General features: G+C 40.3%; 1 protein-coding gene across 7 annotated transcripts in view; it reads left to right on the forward strand.

The window, feature by feature from the left end:
• The window catches only part of rasal2 (RAS protein activator like 2), a 207202-nt gene that overhangs the window by 152903 nt on the left and 30664 nt on the right, over positions 1-23635 (forward strand). For 6 of the 7 annotated variants that reach the window (XM_049483149.1, XM_049483146.1, XM_049483148.1 and 3 more), the window contains 5 exons: positions 707-851; positions 980-1216; positions 1494-1695; positions 7934-8133; positions 20866-21778. In XM_049483149.1, the coding sequence (XP_049339106.1) occupies positions 707-851; positions 980-1216; positions 1494-1695; positions 7934-8133; positions 20866-21778 (1697 nt within the window). The remainder of the gene's footprint in view (positions 1-706; positions 852-979; positions 1217-1493; positions 1696-7933; positions 8134-20865; positions 21779-23635) is intronic. The other variant, XM_022663442.2, reaches the window with a different exon arrangement.

A 23635-nucleotide genomic window follows, 5' to 3' on the forward strand; every position in this document is an offset into this window, starting at 1 on the left:
AAAAAAGTTTACCATGGGGTTATTTCAGCAAAGGGTTATAAAGGCACACAATAGTGAATAGAGGTAACAAACTATAATATAACAATATAAACATAGTTATAAAAAATATTTTATTTGCAGAAAAAATATATTCTACCTTCTAGGTTTACATGGTCCTACTGGTAGAAGTAATGGCTGAACTGCAGTAAATAAGGAGCTGCAGCAAAATTTCTTCACACTTTCATGTCATATGTAGGCCTGTCACAATAACTACATTATCGACTTATCATTCAATAAATGGACATGACCTCTATCATTTTAATATTCGTGTATTTTGTGTTTGCACTTACAAAAATGTACTTACACATATTGTGACAGTGGGTGTGGCCACCGTGACCCGGTAGTGCGGAAGCACAGAGAGACAGACACAGGGAGTGAATAAAGTACCTTTAATAGGAAAAATGCCCTCCATCAATACCCAAGCAAACTTAAAGAAACATAGTAACAGCCCAGTGCTGCTCTAGTCGCTTAACTTTAGTGTCTCTTCCTCTCACCGTCAGTGTATCTCGCGAGTTTAAGGCTAAGGCAGGGTCTTTATGCCGTTTGTAAAATAAATATTGTGACAGTCCTAGTAATTTGTTAAATAATTATTTTTTTCATTTTTTAGAATGTGTCTTAACAGCAGTTGATTAGATTGTAATTAAATGTCAAATTCTTTGTGTATCAGGGGAGTTTATAAAGGCTCTGTACGAATCGGATGAGAACTGTGAGGTGGATCCCTCAAAGTGCTCCAGCAGCGAGCTGCCCGAACAGCAGAGCAACCTAAAAATGTGCTGTGAGCTGGCTTTCTGCAAGATAATCAACTCCTACTGGTACAGTCATCTCTGAGCAAACAACTATTTCACACTTGAACATACATGAATGCTCCTGCAGACTTAGTGGGTGTCCTTGTTGAGATTATTTATTGTGTCTCTTCTGCTAAATTGTTCTTTTTGCACAGTGTGTTTCCACGTGAGTTGAAAGAAGTGTTTGCAGCGTGGAAGCAGCAGTGCCAGTCTCGGGGGAAGCAGGATATCAGCCAGCGGCTTATTAGCGCCTCACTATTTCTGCGCTTCCTCTGTCCAGCTATCATGTCGCCTTCCCTCTTTAACCTCATGCAGGAATATCCAGATGACCGCACCTCTCGCACACTTACGCTTATTGCCAAAGTCATCCAGAACCTCGCCAACTTCACCAAGTATGCCATCATACTTTATATGCAGCCTTATGTGTTTTTTTTAAGCAGCCATTTGTTCTGTTAAAATTTCAAGTAACCACCATTGTTTGCAATCTTCTTAACTATTGTTTCATGCTAATAAACATGGTACTTCCCTGTAAAAGTGCATTTTTCCTGTCAGAGTTTATTTTTTTGTTACTTTTGGTATTTTGTGTTGTTTTCAGTCTATTTCTTTGAACTATTTTAAAATAAATCACAACATGCAGTGGTGTCTTTTGTTTGAACTATTTGTTCTCAGATTTGGCAACAAGGAAGAATACATGGCCTTTATGAATGACTTCCTGGAGCATGAGTGGGCAGGAATGACCCGCTTTCTGCTGGAAATCTCCAACCTTGAGACCATCTCCAGCACCCCAGGTTTTGAAGGTTACATCGACCTAGGCCGGGAACTGTCTCTGCTGCATGCTTTGCTGTGGGAGGTGGTGTCACAGCTAGACAAGGTAAAATACTAGGCCTGTCGCTAATTTTTAGTGGACAATATATTGTCTCAATAATATTGTGTATTGCAATAATTTCTGTCATTTTAAGACCATTAAATGCCACCGGCATAATGATAATAGAACAGCATAACAATGCAATTATACCCTTTCAAAGACAACACTTTGAATGAATCATAATTAATTGTAGTTTGGGAAAACTTCATCTACTGCAGTCCAAACACGTTTGTATGGAGTTGCAGTTTTGAAGCATTGATCATTGCATGAAAACGTGAAATTCTATTCACTGTTACATATGTGAACAAACATACAAATAAACACAACCAACAATATTACAATTTCATTATTATTGATATTATCAATATTATTGATGTAATGTCCATTTATTGTACAATATTATATCAAGGTGCGGTTCGTTGGCAGTGCGAGATATTTTAGATCAATTGCAGGAAGTTTTTTCAGGGTATTGCCAACAATAGAAGAAGAAAAAGTGTTTTGCTAAAATCTGTACAGATACTGAATGTCAAGCATCAGTATGAGTATAACTGATTACTCTGGTAAATGTAACTGTAGATTATCTCTTATTTACAAACAAAAAAAAGGAATCTGAGGGTAATTTGTTACAGTCATTCTGCTGCGGCATACACATAATTCTGATGGGGAGGCAGACTTTGGCTTGACACCTAAAAGGATGCTCACTGACAACATACTGCGTCTGATGCGTGCTCTTCTACAAACCAGTCAGTGTAAAGTATAGAGAGACTCCGTCCAGGTCATTATGACAGGATGTAGTGAAGTTCTTTAGTGCACTCAGTCAATAAACTGCAGTGTGAAACCCAAACTAACCAGGCTAAATGTACAGTATATAATGCAACACATTTGAATCTTAGTCTGTATGGTCAGGTGTAAAACACCTTTGGTTGCTTGAGTATATAGCCCTATAAATGAAAAGGAAGTGTATGTTTTTTCCTACCTTGACATTTTGACTTTTGTTGCTTACTTATTTTCCAGTTTGTAATTCTGCATTGTTTGTGTTCCAGCCTGTGTAGTATAAGTAAGGCTTTTTTAAACTGACACATTAAAGACATAATTAGATGCAAAATCTGGGCACTAGTGGGTACCCATATTTTGAAATACAGTTGTAGTTTGATTGAAATGCTAATGGAAATATACATCCCTGTATGGTTCTGCATTCTCTAACCCCACTTACTTCCTGACAGGCTTTGTACTCAACCTCACAGCCTGGTTATGTTTTAACCACATTAATGCTGTATTTTGGTAATAAATTTGCCTCCAGTCATTAATTAATTACCAGGGGTGTAACAATGCATTTTGTCACAATACATCGTGATGGAAAAAAATGACGATGTGGATTGCAGGAATAGACTATGATTCGGATATGACTATGAAATCTCAGGCATTAAGCAGAGAGGCGGTGGAAAGGGAGCGGAGAGGCAGCAGGCATAAAATGAAGAGACAGCGGGCAGAGAGGCAGTGGGCAGGGAGCAGAGAGGCAGCAGGCATGGAGCAGAGAGGCAGCGGGCAGAGAACTGAGAGACGGCGGGCAGGGAGCGGAGAGGCAGCGGGCAGAGAGCGGAGAGGCAGCAGGCAGAGAGCGGAGAGACAGTGGACAGGGAGCAGAGAGCCAAGAAGGAATGGAGAGGCAGTGGGCAGCGAGCAGAGGGCAAAGAGAGATTGGAGAGGCAGCAGGCAGAGAGTGGAAAGACAGCAAGCGGAGAGCCAGTAAGCAGAGAGCAAAGAGAGATCAGAGGAGCAGCGGGCAGGGAGCGGAGAGGCAGCGGGCAGAGAGCGGAGAGACAGCTGAGAGACAGCGGGCAGAGAGCGGAGAGGCAGCAGGCAGTAAGCGGAGAGGCGGAGAGCGGACAGACAGTCGCCAGGGAGCAGAGAGCACAGAAGGATCTGAGAGGCAGTGGGCAAAGAGCCAGCAGGCAGAGAGCGGAGAGCAGAGGGCAGAGAGCGGAGAGACAGCAGAGAGCGGAGAGGCAGTGGGCAGAGAATGGAGAGACAGCGGAGAGGCAGCGGGCAGGGAGCGGAGAGATAGCAGAGAGCGGAGAGGCAGCGGGCTGGGAGCGGAGAGGCAGCAGAGAGGCAGCAGGCAGAGAGCGGAGAGACTGCGGGCTGGGAGCGGAGAGGCAGCGGGCAGAGAATGGAGAGACAGCAGAGAGGCAGCAGGCGGAGAGGCAGCGGGCAGGGAGTGGAGAGGCAGCAGAGAGGCAGCAGGCAGAGAGCAAAGAGACAGCGGGCAGAGTCGGAGAGACGGCGGGTAGGGAGCGGGCAGGGAGCGGAGAGGCAGCGGGCAGAGTCGGAGAGACGGCGGGTAGGGAGCGGGCAGGGAGCGGAGAGGCAGCGGGCAGAGAGGCAGCAGGCTTAGAGGTAGAGAGCAGACAGACAGTGGACAGGAAGCGGAGAGCAAAGAAGGATCGGAGAGGCAGTTGGCAGTGAGCAGAGGGGCTGTGGGCAGAGAGCAAAGGGATATCAGAGGGGCAGCGGGCAGAGAATGGAAAGGGCGGTGGGCAGGGAGCGGAGAGGCAGTGGGCAGAGAGCGGAGAGGCAGCGGGCAGAGAGGCAGTGAGCGGACAGACAGTGGACAGGGAGCAGAGAGCAAAGACGGATTGGAGAGGCAGTGGGCAGTGAGCAGAGGGCAAAGAGAGATCGGAGAGGCAGCAGGCAGAGAGTGGAAAGACAGCAAGCAGAGAGCAAAGAGAGATCGGAGGGGCAGTGGGCAGAGAACGGAGAGATGTAGGCAGGGAGCGGAGAGGCAGCGGGCAGAGCGAAGAGACAGTGGGCAGAGAGCAAAGAGATCGGAGGGGCTGCGGGCAGAGAACGGAGAGGCAGAAAGCGGACAGACAGTCCGGGAGCAGAGAGCAAAGAAGGATCGGAGAGGCAGTGGGCAGCGAGCAGAGGCAAAGAGAGATCAGAGAGGCAGCAGGCAGAGAGCGGAGAGACAGCGGGCAGAAAGGCAGTGAGCAGATGGGCAGAGAGAGATCGGATGGGGTAGCGGGCAGTGAGCGGAGAGACAGTGGGCAGAGAGCAGAGGGCAAAGAGAGATCGGAGAGGCAGCGGGCAGTGAGGGAGCGGGCAGTGAGGGAGCAGAGAGCAAAGAAGGACCGCAGAGGCAGTAGGCAGCGAGCAGAGGGCAAAGAGAGATTGGAGAGGCAGCGGGCAGAGAGCGGAGAGGCAGAGAGCAAAGAGATCGGAGAGGCAGCGGGCAAAGAGGCAGCAGGCAGAGAGCAGTGAGGCAGCGAGCAGAGAGTGGAGAGACGGCGGGCAGAGAGTGGAGAGATGGCGGGCAGGGAGCGGAGAGACAGCAGAGAGCGGAGAGACAGCAGAGAGCGTAGAGGCAGCGGGCAGAGAGCGGAGAGACGGCAGGTAGGGAGCGGAGAGGCAGTTGGCAGAGAGCAGAGAGACAGTGGGGAGGGAGTGGAGTGGCGGTGGGCAGGGAACGGAGAGACAGTGAGCAAAGAGATTAGAAAGGGAGCGCCATTGGGCAAGAAGGGGAGCAATAGATTTTGGATAATGTAGTGGAGAGGAAAGTCACCTAAACAATGTGAAATGTGAAGAAGTGAAACAACACAGTAGTTTGGTTTAAGCACATAATAAATTATCTATTAAATGTGTTCTGATCTTCATCTAAGTCACAACAATAGACAAACACAGTCTGCTTAAACTAATACCACACAAAAAATGATTTGCATGATTTTATTGAACACAACATGTTAACATTCACAGTGGGGGGGGGGGGGGGGGGGGGGGGCGGGTATGTGAGCCTTTGTGTTTTAATAACTGGTTGATCCTCCTTTGGCAGCAAAAACCTCAACCAAACATTTCCTGTTGTTGCAGATCAGACCTGCACAACAATCAGCAATTTTGTATCATTCCTCTTCACTAAACTGTTTCAGTTCAGCTGAATATTCTTGGGATATCTGGTGTGAATCGCTCTCTTGAGGTCATGCCACAGCATCTCAATAGGGTTGAGGTCAGGACTCAGGACTGGAGTCAGAAGGTGTATTTTCTTCTGTTGAAGTCATTCGGTTGTTGATTTACTTTTTATTCTGTTGCATCATCTGTCCTTTGTTGAGCATCAGTTCGTGAACAGATGGTCTTAAGTTTTTCTGCAAAATGTCTTGGTAAACTTTGCAATCATTTTTTTAGTTGATGACTGCAATCCGTCCAGGTCCTGAGGCAGCAAAGCAGCCCCAAACCATGATGCCCCTCCACCATATTTCACAGTTGGGATGAGGTTTTGATGATGGTGTGCTGTGCCTTTTTTCTGCAAACAATTCAATTTTGGGTTCCACTATCCACATTATTTTTAGCCAGTACTGCTATGGAACATCTAAACATGCAGCAATATTTTTTGGACAGCAGTGGCTTCCTCCATGGTATCCTCCCATGAACTCTATTCTTGTTTATTTTTTTTCTTTATTGTATGTTTGCCAACAAAAATACTCTGGGATTCTTCTCTGGGATTCTTCCTCACCTCATTAATCATTCTGCGCTGTGCTCTTGCAGTCGTCTTTACAGGGCGACCACGTCTAGGGAAAGCAGCAATAGTGCTGAACTTTCTCTATTTGTAGATCGTCTGTCTTTCCATGAACACATAAACATCAAGACTTTTTGAGATTCTTTTGTAGCGCTTTCCAGCTTCATGCAAATCAACAATTCTTGAACGTAGGTCTTCTGAGAGCTCTTTTGTGCGAGGCATGATTCACATCAAGCTGTAACACTCTGACCAAACTCAGGAGTTACTAATAAAATTCAGAACCTAATTTAGTGGGAGGAATACTTGAACAAGCAAATCATAGAATACATCCAAGCTTGCAAAAGTAGAAAGTTTACTAGTTTCCTAACAACATCAGCCACAACAAAGCAAAACCAAAAAATAAACATTAGATAAACCAAGCAAAAAATAATGTCCAAAATTTAAATGATAATCCAAGCAAAAATAATGTCCAAAAATTAAATGATAATCCAAGCAAAAATGTAATGTTAAAAAAAGGTTCAATGATAATCCAAGCAAAAATAATGTCCAAAGATTAAATGATAATCCAAGCAAAAATATAATGTTCAAAAATTAAATGATAATCCAAACAAAAATTAAACAAAAACAAGAAACCAACAAAATACCCAAAATTGTATCCAGGGCCCAACAAGTATCAAACAAAACCAAACAAGCGAGGCAAAAAAAAAAAAAGGAATAATCTCACCCAGCCCCTTGATGTATCTCCACTGGTTAGAGAACAATTACATTGCCAAGGACAAAGAGGTAAAATATAAAACCAAAAGGAGCCAAAAATTGCTAGGGCTTAAAGCAGCATTGCCTTCTCTGGCCTGCCTTCTCCCTGACCTTGACTCTCAAAAAACAAAATGGCTGCCTTACGTCCTGTTTCCTGTAGGCTTATATTCAAAATAAAAGTCACCTTTTAAAAAAAAACTGAAAACAGCTTAAAACAGACAATAGGTAGAGGCCCAACACCATATCTTATCTTCCTTGTGAAAAGTCATAGGAAACTAGGAATTATACTTTCTGTGGAGTAACCTAAATAACACTATTTGAAATATATGATAGTATTAATCTAAAGTAGGTCTTACCACAGGTCCCCTCATGTAGTGGCATCACAAAGCAATGCTTCTTAAAAACAGCAAACTCAAATCTGGTGTGTGTTTTTTATAGGGCAGGGCAGCTTTAACTAACAAATCCAATCTCATCACATCCTGCCTCCAGTTAGCCCTCACTGTGAATGTTGAGCTTGAACATGTTGTGTTCAATAAAACCATGCAAACATATCATTTTTGTGTGGTATTAGTTTAAGCAGACTGTGTTTGTCTATTGTTGTGACTTAAATTGTGAGCAGAGTACATTGTTAAGCCCCTATTAATCACCTTTATGCATCTTTCCCAACTTTCTATTGATGTTCTGCCTTGATGCATGCACTGAATGTGCCCATTTAAAAATAACTGGTTTGGAATGCCTCTTCTTTTTTGTATGCATGTATGTATTTTTCCATTTATTGCTAATTTGTTTTCTTTTTTGTTTTCCTCTCTGCCCCATCATTCTCTCTTATTTTGTTTTTCTTTACCTCTTTTGTTCTGTTCTGACACCAATGCATTATGGTGCTACTTTTACCACCCATCAAAACTCTTCACCATCTGTCACCTCAACCTTAAAATCATTTGGGTTGCTTTGCCCAACTTGGCCCAAACAAAACGACAACTCCAGGGTGACAATTCCTTCCTGCAGGCAACGGTGGCCAAACTGGGGCCCCTGCCACGTATACTTGGAGATATTACACGCTCGCTTTCCAGCCCCACACTCATACAGCAGCAGCTGAGACTCTTCCAAGACTACAACACCACCAACGACATCAGCGGCAGTGTCTCCTCAGGACTACAAAGGATTTTTGAGGACCCAACAGACAGGTATTTTCTGGTGTTTTTTCTCTCTCCCCCTGTTTGTTTTCCCTTTGCTTTGTAGTTTTTTTTTTTTTTTCATTTTCTAAGAGTCCTGCCCCCTTTTTTTTTTGTTTTTCTTATGTTATTACACACAATTAAATACACAATACACAATTAAAGTAGTATTTTTTTTAGGGATCAGAATGCCTTAAATAACAAACAACCCAAAGTAACTTACATTTTTAAAGCCCACCTACCTAACCAAAATAAAGAAATAAGTGATGTGTGAAGTGTACTTACAAAAGTAAGGAAATAACATTAAGGTTAAATAACATATGTCCCACTTCAATTATCAAAACACCTCATGTTTACTCACAACAGCACAAACAATAAAATTAGTGGGCAAGTGGTCTGGGCAGAGTGGTGGTTAAGTGGGTCAGGTGTCGTGCTGAACTTCACATCTGCCAGTGTTTTATTGTGACGCTGGACCAGTATCAATAAGTCAGCTCCTTCCTCACACAGTTAATCTCCAGAAGTAACAAAGAGAGAGTGAAGGAGAGCGCGAGAGTGAGAAAAGCTCATAAAGGGAAGGCAACAAAGGAGAAACACAACAATCTCCCTTCGTAACACTGATTTCTATAGTGGAATTATTACTATTATTTATCCAGTAGTGGGATTATTACTGTGGTTTCTACTGTGGAATTATGAATTCTTCAGTTGTGGAATCTTTATTATGATTTTAGTAGTGAAATTATTATATGGGAGGTAAATCCTGCCAAAAATAAAATGAAAAGGAAAAAAGGAAAAGGCAAATATTATTTACCAACGCGTGAAAATATTATGACAAAATTTAAAAGAAAATTAAATCACTTCATTTACAAATAAATTGTTCATTTGAGCACAGGTAATATGTGACATAAATTTTATATATATATATATATATATATATATATATATATATATATATATATTATATATATATTAGCAACAGAGTATATTACTTAGATTTCGCTGCCAATTTTTATATTGTGCTTAACTTTTAATCGTCTTATCTTGTGTTTAGCCTGTTATCTTGCATTTAAGTCCCACTGATAGGCCTGTTGTGATAATTTTTGCCGATGTCGATAATAGCCATTGGGTTTCCTTGTGAGTTTATTAACGTGAGAAGGAACTGCAGCTAGATTACAGCGAGTCACGCTGTGCTGCTCTCTGTCTAGGCGAAGACTAATCTGTTAGACAGCGACATCTGTTGGTTAGGAAATGAGTGTAGTGCACACATAGCTTATGCACCATTGATGGTGCGTCCACACAGACAGCAGAGACTGAGTGTGTGTGGAGATGTGTTAGCTTGCGAACGTTTTCTAATAGGACTAATAAGCTAATAGGACTTTCTCAAAACTAAATAGCTTTAGAGAAAGTTAAGAAAATTTTAAGTTAGTCCAGTCCGAATGGACTTTGTTTTAAAGCTGCATTACATGGCTCTGGTGTGGGAGTATTTTGGCTTTAAGCCGATTTAGCCAAATGTTTGTTTCAAACAGTGGCAATGAAGGCTGGCAGTACAACTAACCTTAAATCTTATTTAAAGCACAACCATCCAGCCCAATTTTCTGAACTGAATATTGAATATGAAAATTGTTATCCCAGAGAGATCCTGTTTCAAGCCCCACACAGTAAACATGCTGGTGTTCCCTCCTCGGAAATTGTCTGACAGTTACATTAAAAAAAGTCCATTTATAGCAAGAGCTCTGGACTGCTGTGCCATCTGTGTCTTTGATCATATAGACGTGTGTTTTTGAGCTAATTTGTGGTTTATAGCACAAACATATATATTCAGGAAAAAATAATAATATAAATAATAATAAAGTGCCTTTTATGTCATGTCCAGAGTTAAAAAAAAAAGTTACATTTATTAATATAAATGTTACTTTAATCTATTTGTTGTTCAATCAATCAACCTTTATTTTCACTCGGAAAATAAAAAATAGGGTAACCCTCATTTACAATGTTTAAATCAACATTTAATATATATATATATATATATATATGTATATATAAATAATATATATATGTAAAATAGAAAATTCTAAAAGACCATGAAAAATTGACACATGAAAAGTATTTATAAAATATAAAATAAAGAAGAAGATAGTAGTAAAATAGTAAAAGTAAATTAAATTAATAAAATGAGTAATAATTAACTAAGAACATAATCAAAATATAAAACATTAAGATATAAAGTATTAAAAAATAAATTAAAACAAATTAAATTAAATACAAATTTAAATAATAAGGAAAAGATAATCTAATTAAAAAATAAAAATAAAATAATAATAAAGATAAAAAATAAAAATAAAACTTAAAACAGTCTCAGGCTTTCTGGTGGTGATTACAAACTAAAAGTTAAAAATGATTCAGTATTCCCAGCGAGCTGAGCTTTAATGATTCCTAAACAGGATTTATTCCCATAAAGAAATCCAAGCTTTTGTCTGCACTTAATGGTGAGTTTGTTAATATGGGATTTAAAAGAAAGTTTTTTTATCGAGCCAGATGCTGAGATACTTATATTCACTAACTTGTTCAATGCTGGATCCTGTCAGAGTAGTAATAGTTCTGGAATTTAAAATACTATTTGAAAATCTGGAAAACAGCATTATATAACAAAGTTTATATAGAGCAATCTGTAGAGTGTTAAAAGAACGTTGAAGTTTTTCTATTGCAGCATGTGCTGAGCAATATAATATTAAATCATATGCATAAAGGTGTAATTTGCAGTCTAAGGAGGGCAACAAGATCAATTTTAAAAATATTAAATTAAACTGGACCCAGGTATGAGCCCTGTGGGACTCCTTTTGTTATGGGCTGTAGGACTGATTTTTGGTTACAGAGCGACACAAATTGCTTCCTTCCAGAAGGGTAATCCTGGGCCCACAGGGTTGCATTATTGCTGAAAACAATCTTATGTAAAGAACCTGATAGTAGCTCATAATCAACAGTAATAAAGACTTTTGTGAGATCAATGAAAATGGCAGCACAGTACTTCTTCCTGTCTTGGGCCATGTATAGATCCTTCTGTGAGACGCAGAAGGTAGGGGTCTAGACCATCCTCACCTATTGTTTTCCAAGGATTAGTAGAAGAAAGGGAGTTAGCCACTATGTATAAGGGAGCAGGTCTGGAGAGAGAAGATATCGAATTTCTGGGAAGAAGTAGTAATAATGATAGGCTGATCCACGGGCAGGTCAGAGTTAGTGTTTTTAAATATCTGATCAGCTGCACAGTTCTTGCTGGTCAGAGATCAAATTACGATTAACTAGAATTTTAGTTGGGATTTGTTGGGAGTTGTTTTTCAGTTTACTGCTTTCCAGAAATCTTATGGATTATAGGAGCTAGTAATTTGGTTGATCTAATTTAACTTTTCTGTTTCCCAATTGTCTAAATGTAAGCCATTTTTCACATTCCACTGTGCGTCTGGCAATTGACCAGGCTTTATTTATTTATTTTTTTTTTTTTGCCCGCCACCACCCCCCCTCTTCGGAGGACCAATGTAACTTTATTGTTTATTAGTGTTTATACAAAGTTTTTTGGTACTGTGGGCATTGTGAGAATAAAACAAAAAATATATAACAGAAAAAAACAACAACAAAAAAAATAATAGAGAAATAAATAAATAATAATAATAATAATAACAAATATATATATATATATATATATATATATATATATATATATATATATATATATATATATATATATATATATATAATAAAAAATAAGAAGTGGGGGATAGTGGAGAAAAGGGGAAAGAAAAAAAAATAATACATAGAAAAAAGAGAATTAATAATAATAATAATAATAATAATAATAACAATAATAATAACTGAACAATTTGTAAACCACAAGAGAAAAAGGAAAGGGGGAGGGAAAAAGAAAAAGAATGGAGAAATAGAAAAGGAAGATATATACATATATATTTTTTTCTTATTTGATGTAATGGATAATAGATAGAGAGAGTAGAGAGAAAAAAGACAGAGAGAGAGAGATAGTAAAGGTATCTGCCCTAAGTGTGTGTTTGTGTCTTTGTGTGTGTGTGTGTGTGTGTGTGTGTGTGTGAGTACAGGAACATTCGGGTACCGGTGTTAGATTTATGGTTATTGTTAAAACAGTTGTATTAGTGGTGTATGAGTGATGTGTGTAGAGAGCTGATGGAGTCACTAATGTAAGAGGTTGTTTAATGCTGACCATGTGTTCATGTGTTCTTGAGTTCCGTTTTTAGTAGATGCTGATATTTGTTCCATTTCTATATGATCTTTGAGTGAGTTTTCCCATTGATTAATTGTGATGTTTTCTCTTGATTTCCAGTTTGTTAGGATGTTTTTTTTGGCGATGGTTAGCGCCACCAAAAGTGCCCTGTTTTCCCTCCTGGTTTAGATTTATGTTTGAAGTGTCTCCTAGCAGACAGAGCGATGGGGATGGGGGGGTGGGCTGTTTCAGTAGTGGTGTTAAGTGGTTTATGATCAGTTGCCAGAATTGTTGGACAGGTGGACAGTGCCATAAAGAGTGCATGTAGTTGTCTGGGGTGTTTAATAAACAGTGTGTACAGATTTCAGAGTCTATTAATCCCATTTTATGTAGTTTTTGTCTAGTGTAGTGAACTCTGTGGATAACTTTATATTGTATAAGGTGGAGATTAGTATTGTTAGTCATGCTAAATGTGTTTTTAAGAATGTTAGTCCAGAAATCAGCAGTGAGAGTAATTAGGAGATCTTCTTCCCATTTCTTTGTTGGTACAGAGATTGTTTGGTCTAATTGAGATAAAAACCTGTAAATTTTAGATAGGGTTTTGTTTGATGGGGATATATTGAGAAATTCTAAGATTGGTGGGGATAATTCAAGCGTTACTTTATTCTTGATTTTTGAGTTTAGTATTGATCTGAGTTGTAGGTATTCTAGAAATTGATTGCTCTCAATACCGTATTTCTGTTTAAGGTGTGCCATTGTTGCCAGGTTATTGTTCATAAGGATGTGATGTAAATGTGTAATACCTTTTTCTTTCCATTTGTGTAATTTTGATGTTTTGTTGGTGACAGGGAAATCAGGGTTGTGCCATATAGGTGAATGTTTGGTGGGTGTGAGTGTGCAGCTTTCACCAAGCTGTTAGAGTTGATGCTATCATTGGGTTTTTGAAACAGGGGTGGCGTTTGAGTGTTGTGCTGATAAATGGTAAATCTGAGATTTGTATTTCATTACTCATTGTTTGTTCTATCTCTTTCCATGATTCATCTGTATGACTTGGTTTTATCCATTTAATTATATACTGTAATTGATTCGCAGAGAGATATTGTTGGAAATTAGGTGCTTCGAGTCCTCCCTGAGTTCTGTGTTTTTGTAATGTTTTTAATTTAATTCTAGGTGGTTTGTTTTTCCAGTAAAATTTGGAGATGATGGTGTCTAAAGTTCTGAACCAGGAAGGTGGGGGTTGGATGGGGATCATTGAGAAAAGGTAGTTTATTTTTGGTAAAACTGTCATTTTGATAGTGGATATTCTACCAGAAAGGGATAATGGGAGGTTCATCCAGCGTTGGAGATCATTATTTACAGTTGTGAGCAGTGGACTTAAGTTGATTGTGTGGAGCTCGGACAGCTTGGTGGAAATGTGTTGGGTGCACATAGGGATAGGGAGGGACTGAGTTAATGTATCTGATAGGTTCATATTAAATGGTAGAATGGTGGATTTGGTCCAGTTAATGGAGTAATCTGAGATTTTGGAAAATTTTTCAATTATTTGTATAGTTTGAGGAATTGAAGAGAGTGGGTTTTGTAGGAACAGTAGAATATCGTCTGCATACAGGCTGATTTTGTGTTCTGTGGTGTTGGTCCGGATCCCTCTGATATTTGGGCTTTGTCGTAAAGCTGCTGCTAGTGGTTCTATGAAAATTTAAAATAACAGGGGGGAGAGGAGGCATCCTTGCCTGGCACCTCTGTGCAAAGTGAAATTCTGTGATATTAGACCATTAGTATTAACTGTGGCTTTGGGTGAGGTGTAAAGTGTTAGAATCCAGTCGATAAATGATTCTCCGAAACCTAATTTATTTAAAGTAGTGAAAAGGAATTTCCAATTGACTTTATCAAAGGCTTTCTCTGCTTCTAATGTAACTATTGCTGTCTCTAGTTGATGGAGTGTTGTGTGGTGTATCAGATTGAGTAGTCTGCGCATGTTGGTGGTTGAGTGTCTTCCTTTAATGAAGCCGGTCTGATCAGGATGTATAAGTGATGGGATAACTTTTTCCAATCTGGTGGCTAGGGCCTTACTTATGATCTTTGTATCTGTGTTGATGAGTGACAATGGGCGGTAACTGGAGGGTAAGGTGGGATCTTTATTAGCTTTGAGATGAAGTGAAATTGTTGCCGTATTCATTTCTGTTGGTAATCTCTTTTTGTGTTTTATTTCCGTGATCAGTCTACTGAATATTGGAGCGAGTATTGTCCAGAAGTGTTTATAGAATTCAGTGGGAAAGCCGTCCGGTCCAGGTGCTTTATTATTAGACATTTGATAGAGTGCATTATGGAGTTCTTTTGATGTTATCGGTTTTTCTAATATGCTTTTTTGTTCTTCGGTTAATTTTGGTAGGTTTATGTTATTGAGACAATTGTGGATATCTGTCAGGTCTGGTTCATGTTCTGACGAGTACAGAGTTTTATAGAAGTTTCTAAATATTTGATTTATTTCGTCTGGTGTTTGTCTAATTTTTCTGCCCTCGTCCTTGATAGCTGGGATTCTTGTTTTTTCTTTATTGTGTTTTACTTGGTTAGCTAAGAATTTTTCGGACTTGTTATTGTGCTCAAAATGTTCATACCTTAGTTCAGGGATGGGCAACTTCCATGATAGAGAGGGCCACATTTTTTTCAGCATGACCATTGGAGGGCCACATGACCTCGCACTTCAAATAATTGAATATGAAAAACACTACAAATGATTTTCAATAAGAACAAATTTTATATGAATTTATATCTGTATGTTTACAGCACCAACATTTATCAACAACTATTTTCTGCATATTAATGCATTTTAATACAGCAAAAGACAAACCGTTTGCTTAAAAAAAGTGCAAAAAGGAAGTCCTTCATATCAAAGAACAAAAAGTTTGCTTAAAAAACTGATTGCAAATACAGTAGTTCCTCTGTGTAAAATAAGTTCATTATAACAAGTCCTTCATAAGCAACAAGGACAAAACATTTGCTTATAAAAGTGCAAAAGGCATTTGAACTCATTTATAACAAAGAACAAAAAAGATTTAAAAACTGATTGCAAATAGCTCATTCAATAATAGCAGAAAGCTAGACCACAGAGGCCCAACATTTATTGAAGCTAATGAGAGAGCTGTGGTTTGGCCTGCTGGTCAATGTCAATTTTCGTGGTTGTTTGGCAGCGCCCTCTAGCGGTCAAAAGTAGAATTACGTTTTTTTTTTTGTTTTTTTTTTTTTAATTATGAAATTATGAAATTATTTTTGATCTATTCGCGGGCCGCAATGAGTGATGACGAGGGCCGTGTGCGGCCCCCGGGCCGCCAGTTGCCCATCCCTGCCTTAGTTGTTGTATTAGGAATTGAGTCTTCTTGTTTATGAGTTCATTATATTGTGATTTACATTCGCTCAGCTCTTTCTTGTTTTTTTCTATTGGGTTTTTTATCATTTCATTCGATAATTCCTTAATTTTCTGTTGTAGATTAGTCTCATTTTTTGTATCTTTCTTTTTCTTGTGAGATGATTTTGCCTCTTAGTACAGCTTTCCCAGTTTCCCATAGTAGAGTCGGAGGGGTTTCTGGAGAATCATTTATTTTCAGGAAGGATGCCCACTCTTTTCTAATATAACTATCAAATTCTGTATCTGTTAGCAAAGATTTATTGAATTGCCATCTGAAGGTTTTATATGGTTGGTTTATATTCCATGTAAGTGATACCGGGGCATGGTCGCTGATTATTATAGGGTGATATGTTATATCTGAAATGTTAGGTATGATAGAATTGCTGGTTAAGAAGAGGTCGATGTGGGAGTAAGAGTGGTGAACTGGTGAGTGAAAAGAGAATTCCTTGGAGGCTGGGTTTTTGAGGCGCCAACCATCACTGAGCCCTAAGTCTGACATGTATTGTTTAATGGTGTTTGATGATTGCCATTCACGTGTGTTGTGTGTACTGGTAAGTCTATCTAAGTCTGGGTTGATGACTGTATTGTAATCACCTCCAATTATGATTGTGGAATCAGAGATGTTGGATACCTGGGTGAGGAGCTTATGGAAAAAGGATGTGTCATCAGTATTTGGTCCGTATATACTTACAATTGTTAAGGGAGTGTTATTGATATTAATATCTATTATAATATATCTTCCTTCTGGGTCTGATATTGTGGTGTTATGTGTGTAGGGGATTTTTTTATGTATAAGAATGGATACACCTCTTTGTTTAGAGTTATAGTAGGCTGAAAATATATGATTGTAGTGTAGTGATTTAAGTTTTTGATGATTTGTTTCAGATAGATGAGTTTCTTGTAGTAAACAGATATCTGCATTGAGTGAAGTGAGATGGTGTAATACCTTGGTCTGTTTACTCGGTGTGCCTAAACCACGAATGTTCCAGGTTACAAACTTGAGTGGAGACATGTTATGAAGTCTTGATTTGTAGTGTTTATCAATGGTATGGTTGTGGATATATTTTAAGTTTTTTCTTCTTGTTGTGTGTCGTGCTGTGTATATGGGAAGAGATACATCTGTGAGATCTGGGGCATATGATAGTAGTAATAGAGAGGTTGATAATGAGGAAGAATACAGGAAGAAAAAAAAAAGTAATAAAAACAAAAACATAAAAAAGAAAAAAAATGACTTGGTGAGATATACATGCTAAGAAAGTAAGACGTTTGGTGCATTGAGTAATTCATAATTATGTCCTAGATTTTTTTAGTTTAGGTTTTGTGTTTGTATGGCTGGTTGTACTTGTGTGTATGTGGGTGCGTGTGTATTTGACATAGATACAGTGCCCTCCATAATTATTGGCACCCCTGGTTAAGATGTGTTCTTTAGCTTCTCATAAATTGAGTTTTGTTCAAAATAATATAGGACCACGATGGAAAAAAAAGTAAAGTCCAACCTTTAACTCAAGTAAATTTTAAGGGGGAAATAAAATCCCTGACTAAGAAATAATTATTCTTCATAAAATCACCTGTTCCACAATTATTGGCACCCCTAACATTTCTTAGGAAATAAATTTAATAAAAGTATTTCTGTCACTTCTACAGTAGTTTACGAAGTTGATCAGAGTATGTAGGAACATTTAATTAGTAATTCACAACTTCCTGTTTTCCTGGGGTATAAATATGACGTGACACAGAGGCCATTTATCTTCAACATGGGAAAGACAAAGGAACATACCATTCAAGTGAGGCAGATGTGTGTTGACCTTCACAAGTCAGGCAATGGCTACAAGAAAATCGCTACTCGCCTACACCTGTCCATATCTACTGTCAGAGGAATTATTAAGAAGTTTAAAACAACTGGAACAGTGGTAAACAAGCCTGGACGAGGACGCAAGTTTATTTTGCCACCACGCACAGTGAGGAGGATGATAAGAGAAATAAAAAGTTCTCCAAAGCTCACTGTTACAGAATTGCAACAAATGGTAGCTTCTTGGGGTCACAAAGTCTCCAAAACAACCATCAGGCGCTATCTACATGCCAACAAGCTGTTTGGGAGGCATGCACGGAAGAAACCATTTCTCACTCACAATCATAAACGCAAACGTTTGGAGTTTGCTAAGCAGTACTATGACTTCAACTGGGACCGTGTGCTTTGGTCAGATGAAACAAAGATAGAGCTTTTTGGCAACAAATGCTCTAAGTGGGTCTGGCGTAACACAAGAGCTGAGTATGCAGAAAAGCACCTCATGCCCACTGTGAAATACGGCGGGGGATCAGTGATGCTGTGGGCCTGTTGCTCTTCTAAAGGCCCTGGGAACCTTGTTAGGGTGCATGGCATCATGAATGCTCTAAAATACCAGGACATTTTAAAACAAAATCTGGTGGCTTCTGCCCGAAAGCTGAAGATGGGTCGTCACTGGGTCTTTCAGCAAGATAATGACCCTAAACATGTGGCCAAATCTACACAGAAATGGTTCACCGCACACAGAATCAAGCTCCTCCCATGGCCATCTCAGTCCCCAGACCTCAACCCCATTGAAAACCTGTGGGGTGAGCTGAAGAGGAGAGTGCAGAGGAGAGGACCCAGGTCGTTGGATGATTTAGAGAGAATGTGCAAAGAGGAATGGTCAAAGATCCCTCTTTCTGTATTCTCCCATCTTCTGAAACATTACAGGAGAAGATTAGGTGCTGTTTTGTTGGCAAAAGGGGATTGTACAAAGTATTAACATCAGGGGTGCTAATAATTGTGGCACACATGATTTGATGTTAAATAATTATTTCTTAATGTGGGATTTTTTTTCCTACTGAATAAATTCACTTGAGTTAAAGGTTGTATTTTACTCTTTTTTTCCATCGTGGTCCTATATTATTTTGAACAAAACTCAATTTATGAGAAGCTAAAGAACACATCTTAACCAGGGGTGCCAATAATTATGGAGGGCACTGTAGATAGATAGATAGATAGATAGATAGATAGATAGATAGATAGATAGATAGATAGATAGATAGATAGATAGATAGATAGATAGATAGAGTGTGGCAGTATAAATGGCGATAGATAAATAAAGAAGAGAGAGGATAGAAAATAGTCTATAGTAGAGATTAAACATAAGCGCGCGCATGACAGATAGAGCATGTGTACTAAGGAGACGTGGGAGCGAGTAAGAGAGGTAAATGTGAGATGTGTTGTGGCGGAGGAGAAACTGCGCTGAATATAATAATATTCATGGTATATTACATACGGAGGGCGCGCGTAGAGAGTGTGGGAGAGAGAAAGAGCCATGCGCGTTTGGAAACCGAGAGCGAGAGAGAGATAAAGAGAGAGAGAGAGATTATTAGCCAATTATAGCTTGCATATTTTAAAAAGCCACGGAGTTATGTTTGGATCGCGGAACAACTGTCCTTCAACATATAGTTTATCGACAGATATGATAGCTTTTTTCCTTCCTTTATGAGTTCTTTTCTGACGGAGAAAAGTTTTCTCCGCCTGTCCTGAATTTCGCGTGGGAACTGGTCATTAATCCCGAGGTCAGTTCCTCGGAGTTCCCTTCCTCTGCTCATGATGAGCACTTTATGTTTATAATGTTCCACTTTAGCAACTATAGGTCGCGGGCGTTTGTTCGGTGTTTTTTTACCCAAGCGATGTGCGTGGTGGAAGGAGATGGATGAAGCAATGTCCGGGGTGATGTGGAGTTTGGTGATCATGAAATCCTTAAGGAGATCTTCGGGGTTTTCATGTGACTGCTCAGGGATTCCAGAAAAGACAATATTGTCTCTCATGCTTCTTGCTTGTAAGTCCAGGATTGTTTCTTTCATGTGTTTGTTGTCGGTCAGAACGGATTATAGCTGGGTTGTGAGCTGGGTGACGGAGTGCTGCAATGTTTTGTTTTCTTTAGTGAGTGTTATGATTTGTTCTTGGCTGAATTCCAGGCTTTCACGGAGTGATTGGAATTCTTTGTGGAGTATTTCAACTAGTGAGATTCTGGCGTTGAGTGCAGAGAGTTTGTTGTTGATAGAGAGAAGGATAGAACTGACCTCAGTGCAGCAGGGTGGTGTTGAAGGTGCGTCCTCTGTGTCTCCAGGTGAGCTGGGTGGTCGTGGTCGTTTGCCGGTGGGGTTGAGGAGCTGTTTACCATTAGATTTGTCTTCTTTTTTGTCCTTGTTCATGATGACAATGTTATTGTAGTAGTGGTCGATAAAATCTTCAAGGGATTCCAGTGCGATGGATGAGTAATTCCAGGTGAGAATGTGGTTTGTTTGGTGGAAGGTCTAGCCATCTTAGTTCTTGCACCGCGTCTTGCGAGAGAGTGCGTCAGTGCGTCATCAGCCGATCATCCAGGCTTTATTTCTTGACTGTAGCAGTGAGGAAATTTCCCCTGTCAACCAGGGGCTAGATCTGTCTCTATTTCACAGTTTTTTGTACGAAGCATGCTTATTTGCCACTGAAAGGAATGATTTCCTGAAATGTTCTAATGCAACATCCACATCTGTACTTTCAAAAGTTAAGTGAATTTTGCTCACTGAGAAGTCAGAAAGAAAAGCTTGTTCATTAAAATATTTAAGATTTCTTCTAACCACCATCGGAGAGCCTGTTTGTACCTTTAAACTGTTTCTAATGCACCCAATTGGACAATGATCACTAAAGCTTCAAAAGTTTAAAAACAACGGCAGTGATTTTATCTGTTCTGTTAGGGTAGACTTGGGGTTGTCCTTTAGGTTTGGACGGGTTGACTCAGTGATTAGCTGTGAAATTGGGTTCGGGCACTGGTAGGGTTGGATTGGATTTTTTGTGCCCAATCTAAACTCTAAAAGTGTTCTTTATATTTACATGTTTATTTATTTTTATTTTTTTTTACAGTCACACAGTTGCTTGATCTGAAAATGCTTGAAATGAAACTATAGAGCAAGATGAAACTATAAACTATTTTTTTTTAAGAAAAAATTCCTGTGTCTGTATTACCAGGATTTAAAACAACTGTTATTTTTGAACAACATTTCTGATGAACATTTCTGTCCATTTTGTTTGTGTTCACAGTGCATTCCCTGTACAAAATACTTTGTCTTTTCTGATCTGCAGTGAAATTCAAGCCAGAGTCAAATCTCCAGTTCAAGGGCACATAGAGGTTTTGATGCAAATGAAGCCACAGTCACTGCACAGCATGAGCTTTTCAGATAAAGAGGAGCAAGAAAGCCATCTCCCTAACGGCCGTAGCATCTCTCTCATGGACCTCCAGGGCTCTGTGAGATCAGTTCCTCTTGAAACCCCTCCAAGGGTAAGTCGAGTAGGCTCCCAAACATTCATCGATCAGCTACTACCCATACCTCCCTACTTTCACCATCCCAAGCAGCAGCAGCAGCCCCCTTGTGAGCCCAGAGCAGAAGTTGCACCTGGCGTCAACTTGCCCCAGAGTGCACCACAAGTGCGACGGCCATTACACTCAACTGTAATCCAGCAGTGTGGCCTGCAACCGCTGTCCTTCCAGAACCCCGTCTACCACCTCAGCAATTTGCATGTGTCGCAAGCCCGTTTAGCTGGTCCCCTGCAGTCCGACGCCAGCTCTGAAAACCTCAGCACCACAGGCAGCTCATGCAGTGCCAGCCCTGGAGCCACACCCAGGAACTGCATGCCTTCTACTGCCAACAGTGTGGATGAGGCAGGACCAGGTCCCAGGGGTGTGCAGGGAGAAGAAGTGCCAACTGTGGCCGTCAGCGAACCCAACCACTGGCCCCCAGAGGCCCAGGCTGTGGCTGAGGCCAGGCAGCGCTGTGCTGGCACGGCACACATCATTAAAGTGGAGCAGCAGAGTCGAGGCCAGGCAGCAGCAGGAAATGGAGCTTCCTGGTTACTGAAGTCAGTTTCCCACAGCACCCCACTGCATGGTACAGCCAGCCTCAACACAGAGTCCCAGCAGCAGAGCAGTGCATGCAACAGACAGCAATCAACGTGTTCTCGGGAAAGCCCAAGGCCAAGCGGGTGCCCTATCAGACAGGTACGGGCTCTCTCTGTAGCTTGCTTTTTAAATTTCCTGTAAATCAAATGCATCTTTAAATGTTTTGTCTATTAAAAGACTTCTGATGTTTTAAAATACTGTATGAGGAGAAAAACAACAGTAGCTGCTGCTAATAGACTTACAGTTACAGTGACTCATGAAAACTTTACTGTGGAGCATGAAACCTAAGGCTACATGTCTTTCAAATAAAATAATATTTTTTTCATATAGCACTTTTTACAACTGAGGTCGCAAAGCAGCTTTACAAAAATGTGGTTGCAGGACAGAGAATCAAAACATTGAACATACAACACAGAGCCCTCAGTCTGCAACAGCGGCAAGGATAAACTTCCTTAGAGCTGGAGGAGAAAGAAACATTGTGAGGAATCAAGACACACATAAGAGGTTTTGCTTTTTTAAAACCCGTTCCTGCCCGCTCCGCCAAAATGCTTCTTTTTAATCCCGCGCCCGCCCGCCACATAGCGTTTCTGTCATTCCCACACCGCGGCCCTAATATGAATTGAATTAATTACTTTTAGTGCTTTAAATTTACTTATGTTTTTATTAAAACAGCAATTCAGTGCTGAATAGTACTGTTGCGTTTCTTACCACAGTCCAAACACATGCTGTCATGAAGATGCTGAAAATCTCCTGTGTGTGTGCGCTTGCGTGTGTGCGTGCGCGTGTGTGCGCGTGTGTGTGCGTGTGTGCACGTGTGTGCAGGTCCATCCTCTGCTTGGATTGATTAAACTCCCGCACCCGCGAATAACTCCCACGGGATTACAGACCTCTAACTCACGTGTATCTTAAACTATTCCATTTACTATTAAGGCCTCTTTTTCTATGACAACCTAAAATTTAATGTTATTATACACCCACATATATCTAATACATTCGGGTGAATGGCCACAGCAGCAGTAGAAGCAGTTGGAAAATTTCTAGTTATATTTCATGTGAACTTTGATGCAATGTAGTGGAGGGTATAAGCAAATAGTCAGAGGCAGGTGGCAAAAACTGGTCGGAAAGCAGCTAAACTGAGGTGGGGAAGTCAGCATCTGGATATTTCCATCTATCTGGCCGGACAGGCGACTGGAGTACCTGAGGGTGGAACATCCATTTGTATCAGGTCAGAATGGTGGGCAGTCAGTTACTCTGAGCAAGGAAGAATAATGGAATTAGTTTACTTTACTTTTTAGGTTTTATGTGGCATCTTAAGCAATTCAACTGCCCGCCATTTTGTCCTCCTGCAAAGTATTGACTATTCTTTCACAATATATCATCATATTACGATTATCACAATACCAGATTTTTGACTTTGATGAATGAAGTTCAACTTATATAGCGCCTTTCTAGAAACCCAAGGACTGTTTACAATTTACACATTTTTACACACAACCATTTACACTCAGCACTCATCCAAACACCAGTGAGACGCGGCAGCCAATAGCACACAGCGCACTCTCAGCCGGAAACGACCGTCCAACTGGAGGACTGCATCGGGCACTACAGCAAACTACCGCTCTGTTTAGTCTTTCTGCTCCACTAACCTCTCCACCTCTCAGCTCTCTGTAGAGATCAGGGTGCTTGTCCACTTAGCCAAGTTGCTCTTGTTTGTTCAACAAGCTTGTTTAACAAGTTGTTTCTTGTTTGTTTACCGTTGGCAAACTGGGTTTGTGGTGTTGGTCGGGTTCCCGTCTTCATCAGCGATACAAGCAAAACATGCCCACACTTCACTCCTCGAGCCCGGTCCGGTCCGTTCTATGCCGCTGCTGCTCTCTCGCTGCTGGCTTGCGTGTGCATGTGTCGCTCAACTGAGTCAAATAAATATTCGCAAATTGATTAATTTGTTCAGAATAC

Source organism: Astyanax mexicanus, chromosome 8, assembly GCF_023375975.1.
Source record: "Astyanax mexicanus isolate ESR-SI-001 chromosome 8, AstMex3_surface, whole genome shotgun sequence".
Taxonomy (NCBI): Eukaryota; Metazoa; Chordata; class Actinopteri; order Characiformes; family Acestrorhamphidae; genus Astyanax; species Astyanax mexicanus.